Raw genomic sequence first — 7,581 nt, 5'->3', positions numbered from 1 at the left:
ATATTGAGATTTTTATCTGTGAATGAAATTCAACTCAGAAATGCAACAAGCATATAATTTACTTTTTTACTACAACGGAATTATTTTCTAACACATTTTAATCCTCTGACACTTCCTCAATTTTAAGGTTAAATAGTGAATTTTCAGAGAATATATCCAGAATCCTATGCAGAATCATGGAATGCTGTCCTCTTTATACTTACTAATATACAACACAGAATTTACCATGTCCGTAATCACACACAGGACAACTTCATAAGAAGAGACATTAAGGTAAAAAAAAAATGTTACAAGCCAGATAGTGGAGTATTCTGAGTTAAATGTGTTCATTTGATGTTTGTAAATAATGTTAGGCTCCTGCCTTAGAATGTTCAGGAAAATTGAGCATCTGGAACCATGTGCTATGTTGGTGCTGGCCATGGATTAGTGTCTCCTTTAAATCAGATGAATTAGAAAGAAACCAGGAGAGCGTTCACGTACCCTCTAGAATGAACATCAGTGGAAACCAGAGATGGTGTCAGAGTCCTTCTCATTCAAGAAATATCAATATTATGACAATTGAAGCATTTGGGGCAATCATCAGAGTATCAGCTAAAGCCGAGAGAAGGTACTGAAATCTGCAGGGGTCAGGGGTCAGAGTTCCCAGGTTGTCATGGAAAAGAACATTCTTACCTAAGTGGATAAGGAATAAATGTTTGATTCGTATAAATGTCTCCTATGCAAATTTTAGGTACTCTCCATTTTACTAATCTACGTAATGCATGATCTTGCATTATGTTGTTTCTCTAATTCATTTCACCTTTATAGTAAGTGTATAGAGCTGAGATATTTAATAGAAAGTTTCCAAACATGTTTATATATTCAAAACCATTATTCATATTCTTTATAAAATAGTTTAATGAAAAAAATGGTTTTGTTGCAATTTGTGTTACAATTGAAGGTTGCATAACTTTTAAAGGGCAGGTTTTTATGCTAATGAAATTTTTATTTTCTATGTAGATGCTGGTTAAAATAATGCTGATATCAATTTTGTCTATGATCATTGATGCATGTTTTGTAAAATGTGATTACATAACTGTCTGGTAGACTTTCACGAGTCTCTGAGCTTGATCTGTGTTCCTGTCCCTATTTTATGTCAGAAGATATAGAGGTAGCTTAGTTTGTTTGGGGAAAATGTCTGCTACATGAACAAGCTGTCATTATTAGATTTCTGATAGTAGCAACTAAATATATTAATGCTAACTTTTACCTTGCATAGTCTTAATTCACTATACTTGTTAAGACAATAGGCAATAAGAATAATTCAATTAACACAAGCTTTGTCTTTTTTTTCACTGTCCCAGTCAATTTGATTTTCTTGATACAATGAAGCTATGTGGAGCAGGAGTTCTGAGGGCAATGTTGTACATTTATCAGTGGTTGAAGGAGAGATGTTTAATGTCTGTGATTGTGCTGTGACCGGTCAAAATAATTTAAAATATTTAATCTATAGGAACGTTAGTAAAATGTTCATCATTAGTGGTGATAGTACAGTTAGAAGTAGGAATAGAATACCATTCTTCTGACTCTGTGGTATGCTCTTACCCCTCAATACTTTCTCCTTTTATACTGACAGCATTCTTATCATGTTTTCATGCTTTCTTAAGAATGAATTGAGAGACATTTTTATCAAGTTCAAACACAGAATTGTCACTCCAAGTTTTGAGAACTTTTAGAACCTTAAGTAATGTGCTCCAAGCCAAAAAACAAATAGCAAATCCTGTATTGGTTATGCTTGGGAGAGTCAGTAGCTGGTTTTCTGACTCATTTTCGCCATTTGCTTTCTGTTTTCTCCTTAGGCTGGAGTAGCCAGACCCTGATTCATGTACTGGCATACTTTCCTTGAAGATACATAGGAAATGGCTGATGTCATGATCATTTGAAGTTTGTTTTATCCTACTGTTACTTGGTGATAGTTGTAAATAGTTTTAGAATTCATAGTTAAATACCCAAGAGAAATTAATCAGAGAATTGAAGACAGAAACTATTGTACATTTTGCATGTTTCTTAGTTTTATTTATAGTTGAAATGATTTCTATTAACTGAAAGTGTAATTTATAAACATAGATTATTTTTAACTTCTACAGTAAACAATATTTTTGTTTACATTTTTTAACAAAAGTTATAAACATGTCCATATTGTCATAAATATATGATTCTCTATTGCTACATGTAGTTAATGAGTGCAAGCGCATAAGCATTTTCATTTGTGTGGACAAGTGGAAATGAATGGAAAATCTTGTACACATGTTTCTGTTTCCATTTCTATGTGTGCAGACCTCTAGGTTTTAAATATTCTATAATGTGTTGGGGACGCAGCCCCGCCGCCGCCCCTATTACTTCATATGGCGCCCACATGGACAACTGCTTCCACATAAAGCCTGAGACAGCTTGGGAAGTAATTCTAGAACAAAATGAAAGCATTGTGCCTGGTTTCTTGGTAGCAGCAATTTCTCGGTTCTACTCTGCTTGCTAGAGGCAAGCAAGCGCCTCATCTAAGAGAGGCTTCCTGACTCAGCTTTAGCTGCAAAGCCTGCAACTCATTAAGAGGTCCTGCCACGAAACACTTAAATGGTGTTGACGAAAAGCTGGACGCATGCTTTTCGGTTTTCAGCCGTAGCAGGAAAAAAGCTGCGCAGTTTAAAAATGCCGGCTTTCTGGGCTGTCCTGCCAGGGCAAACTCTGACTCTTTTATGCAGGCGGCTTGTGCGGTTTGCAAGCACAGGCTGCTGAAGCTCGCTTGCTGGCTATAGCCAGTACCTCAGCCATGAGGCTAGAAAGCTAAGGAATGGACTGGATCTAGCTGGCAAAGCCACGCCTTTAGTCCTACTCAGATTGCTTGGTAAATTAAAGACTCGTGTGGTCAGAAAAAGAGAGATATACAGTAAAGAGAGATTCAAAGACAAAGAAAATTTCTAAATGGTTTACTGTGTGTTAAAAATTTATGCAGACTAAAAGTTGAAGTTCTTAAAGTAAAAAACATAAAAAAAGGAAGAGAGGTGTTGTGTGTGGTAGCACACGCCTTTAATCCCAGTGCCTAGAAGGCAGAGACAAACAGATCTCTGTGAGTTCAAGGTGTAGTAGTGTACACCTTTAATCCCGAATGCCTGGGAGGCAGAGACAGGCGGATCTCTGAGAGTTCAAAGACAGCCTGGTCTACAGAGTTACTTCAGGTCAAAGATACAGAGAACCTGTCTCAAAAAGCAAAGAGTTAAAAGTAAAAATAAACAAAATAGAGGTTAAAATAAAACGAACAAAGATGGAAAATACACAGAGAATCTTGATACTGTATGCTATTATGCTCTCTTTAAATTATTTAAATGCTGAGGAAGGAACAACAGCTGCTAAAAGATATTTATTTATAAATGCTGATGAACTAATCCAACATAGATACTTTGAAAATGCCTTAACTTTGAAATTTGGATCTAAGGACATGATGCTTTGGAAAGGAGTTTCTTATTTTGTTTTCACAGAGGATGAGACGCTGTTCATTTCTTCTATTCCGATTTGGTATGATGGACCACGCCCTCCTGAAGGATTGTTGTGAACATCTTCAGAAAATTGCTTCGCTCAACTGCCAACTGAGATGAAACTAACACACAGGTTATACCATGAAAGACCTAATTAACGACGCCCCCATTCAGCAGGAAGCAGTTTGGAGAGAAATAACTGCGCCCATATTCCCAAATATTGTTTATAAATGTTCTTTTACATTCAAAGGGGGATATGATATAGATATGAATAATTTACATTAGTATAGATTTTGCTTTATTGATAGAGATTTAAGGTCAATTTTGTTATATGTATAAGTGTTTCTGATTTTGATTAAGGTATTGTGATTGTGTAGTTCATTTAAATATGTACTGTATAATTAAGAAATATAGGTTGTTAATGGAGAATCATCGATAATAGTAAAGCTTGTAGTCATGTTAGTTAGATTTTCTAGATATATAGAGATATATTTTAGATAGACATTCTTCATGTCTTTCAAAGATTACAGAATAGGACATTTGATGTTTTAATAACTGAGGACTTTTCATGACAATGAGACACTCTGCTCCTGGCAGCACCAATCTACTTCAAGAGGAAGATGGGCATCGAAGAGGCACCTGATGGAGTTTGATAGCCATTTGGGCAAGAAACTGCTCTTGCCGGGACTACTGCATAAACTGGACACAGAGAACCCGCAGAGAGAGGACTACTGAACTTGCCTAAGGCGAGATGATCTTTCGGGGTTCCTGATTCATGAAAGAGTCTGCGAGACATTCTGCAGGACACAACAGATAGTGACTGAACTGACTTTGAATTTTCCTGCTTTATGGAAATGTCTGCTGGATACCATGGGCCTGAAGGCTGAAGATGGATGCCCCAACGGTACAGAGGAACTTTGGGTGACTGTCCAGGCAGCGAGATGTCTTTGTCATTTCTAGAGTTTGAAGTTTCTTAGTTCTTGTTTACTTAGGTAATATATCTTTCTGGAGTCTTTGATGGAGTTAAGAATAGTTAGTTATAGTTATAGTTTTCCTTAGTTATGATAAAGATTATTGTAACTTTTACTTGATAACTGTTTTGTTATATGTAATTTTGCTATGTTAAAGCCTTTTTTTTTTTTGTTTAAACCGAAAAAGGGGAAATGATGGAGGAAGGTCATTGGCTAATAAAGGAACTGCCCTGGCCCATTTTATTGGTTAGGACATAGGTAGGTGGAGTAAACAGATCAGAACGCTGGGAGGAAGAGGAAGTGAGGTCAGAGACTCGACAGCTCTCCTCTCGGGGCAGAGCCATGCCATGCTCCGGGATGAAGCTCCGACCCGGGATGGACATAGGCTAGAATCTTCCCGGTAAGCGCACCTTGGGGTACTACACACAGATGATTAGAAATGGGCTAAATTAATATGTGAGAATTAGCCTAGAAGAGAATGGGCCAAGCCGTGTTTAAAAGAATACAGTGTCCGTGTAATTATTTCGGGGCATAAGCTAGCCGGGCAGGCGGCTGGGGTGTTGGGGACGCAGCCCCGCCGCCCCTATTACTTCAATAATGTATCTCTACCTCAATCTGATTGATCTTCTACTACTACTATGTAAATTTTTTTGTATTTTTTGGGTATTTTTTTTTGTTTCTCAGTAAAATCAAACACTCAATGTAATTTTGTATCTAGCTGTACTAAGTGTTTGTTGATCTCAAAGTCATAAATTGGATTGACAAAAATATTTATCATTACCAAATTACATGCTCTCATTTGGACATTCATCTTCTCCTTGGAAACAATGAAAAACCAGAGTTTTGTAACTGAATTTGTCTTCCTGGGACTATCACAGAACCCAAATGTTCATAAATTGATATTAATTATATGTTTATTTGTCTACATTGCAACTATCGGTGGCAACATGACGATTGTGGTGACCATTGTTTGCAGCCCTACACTGCTGGGCTCTCCCATATATTTCTTTCTGGCTTTCCTGTCCTTACTGGATGCAAGCTTCTCCTCTGCCATGACACCCAAGATGATTGTAGATTGTGTCTATGAGAGAAAAACCATCTCCTTTGAAGGATGCATGATACAACTTTTTTTCGAACACTTCTTTGGTGGGGCTGAGGTGATTGTTCTGACAGCCATGGCCTATGACCGCTTTTTGGCCATTTGTATGCCTTTACACTACTCTTCTATTATGACTCGGAGATTCTGTGGCATTCTGGTGGCAGTGGCCTGGGTAGGAGGCTTCTTACATTCCATTATACAAATTATCTTCACTTTGCAGCTGCCATTCTGTGGACCCAATGTCATTGATCATTTCATATGTGATTTATTCCCATTGCTGGAGCTTGCCTGCATTGACACCCATATCTATGGACTTTTGGTGGCTGCCAACAGTGGGTTTATCTGCATCATAATCTTTTCCTTGTTGCTTTTTTCCTATGGTTTTATCTTGCTTTCACTAAAATCCCACAGTTCTGAAGGACAATGGAAAGCTCTGTCTACTTGTGGGTCCCACATTGCTGTAGTGGTCTTGTTCTTTATCCCATGCATATTTACATATGCAAGGCCTCCTACTTCTTTCTCCTTTGACAAAGTGGTAGCAATATTTTATACCATGCTATCCCTATTACTTAATCCAATTATTTATATTTTTAGAAATAAGGACATGAAGAATGTCATAAGGAAAGTGTGGAAGAAATTGATAGTTCATTCAGATGAAAAATAAAATGTTTTATTTTAACAAAATTTGTATTAATAATAAAGAAGTCAAAATTATTGCACACAAACAACAGTATGTTTATTACTTATAGAGAATTAATGCAATTCTCCTGAACTGCCATTATTTTGGGTGTTAGAGAATGCAGTTTTCCCTTTTATATCAAGCGTGCCCACTGAGTTGGAAACTCAATGTTCATGCATATAAATTAAAGAAAATTGAATTTTATATTTAAAATCTACTAATAAAAATGAAAACAATCAAATCACCAGCTACAATAGTGGCTATTAACTCCATGCTTTTAAAAAGTCTGCAGGAAATTGAAAATTTTATATACATTCTAATGAAATCTTATTAAACCTATTTTCAGTACAAAAAAAATTTCAATTTATATTAGTGATCTCAATAAGAGTTATAATTTGGAAAGGATATAAAGAAAATCTTCACATAAATTCTATATGTCCCCTGTTTCTCGTGACTTCAATATTTAATGGGACTCTCTTGCCATTTATTAAAGAATTTGAATCATGTCTTGATATCTTGAGAGATAATCCGTGGTTGGTTCATTTCTACCGGGGCATATTTTCTTCTTGGGTTGAGAGATGTCTTATGCCAATCAGCCCTGGGAAAAGAAATGGGAGGACACCAGAATTATAGATAATCATCTCTTAGAAAAATAACCCAAAAGGATTCTAAAAAGAATTCTAGAGATTCCACAGAACTAAACCAGCTAAGATCAACTGCAGATGTAGTAAGTTGACTCTTTCTGACCCCTACGATGCCATAAAACATTACAACACCATAGAGTAAAATAGTTCTCAAAAGAGGATTGTATTTCAATTAATACACTGACTTTAATCTTCTTGACTTTTTTTGTTGTTCTTTCGAGACAGGATTTCTCTGTAGCTCTTGTAGACCAGGCTTGCCTCCAACTCACAGAGATCCGCCTGCCTCTGCCTGCTGAGTGATTAAAGGCGTGTGCACCACCACTTGATTCTTCTTGACTTCTATATATAAACAAAAACAGTTTTATTTGAAGTTATCAATAAAGAAACCATTCCAGTTTCCACATATCTGCTTATTGTAATCTCAGCACTTGGAAGGTAGAGACAGGAGATTACCTATGAGTTTGTAACCATTCTGATCAACATAAAGACTTCTATGTCAGCCTCTGAAAGAGAAACAGCCAGTCTTATGAAAAATAGAAAAAAAAGATAAATTGTACCTATATATCCTTAAATTAATTCATCTAAGTTTGTATTATGTTACAGTTCAAACTCTCCTACCATACCAATATTACTAAAGCCATACATTAATTGAGTAATACAAAAGAGGTACTAAATTATT

At 36.3% G+C, this 7,581-nt stretch overlaps 1 protein-coding gene across 1 annotated transcript; it reads left to right on the top strand.

Moving 5' to 3' along the window:
• Positions 1-5,301: 5,301 nt before the first annotated feature.
• Positions 5,302-6,243, top strand: LOC121443581 (olfactory receptor 4C15-like). Its single transcript, XM_041645395.1, has one exon. The coding sequence runs from the start codon at positions 5,308-5,310 to the stop codon at positions 6,241-6,243; it is 936 nt and encodes a 311-aa protein (XP_041501329.1). The 5' UTR covers positions 5,302-5,307.
• Positions 6,244-7,581: the final 1,338 nt, after the last annotated feature.

This window comes from Microtus oregoni, unplaced genomic scaffold (genome assembly GCF_018167655.1).
Source record: "Microtus oregoni isolate MIOR12 unplaced genomic scaffold, Mior012 000109F_ref0000275, whole genome shotgun sequence".
Classification (NCBI taxonomy): Eukaryota; Metazoa; Chordata; class Mammalia; order Rodentia; family Cricetidae; genus Microtus; species Microtus oregoni.
Note: the sequence above shows the minus strand (reverse complement) of the source record. Positions and strands in the feature narration are given on the sequence as shown.

Coding starts and splice junctions, on each gene's coding strand:
- LOC121443581 (XM_041645395.1), top strand. CDS start 5,308: ATGAAAAACCAGAGTTTTGTAACTGAATTTGTCTTCCTGGGACTATCA.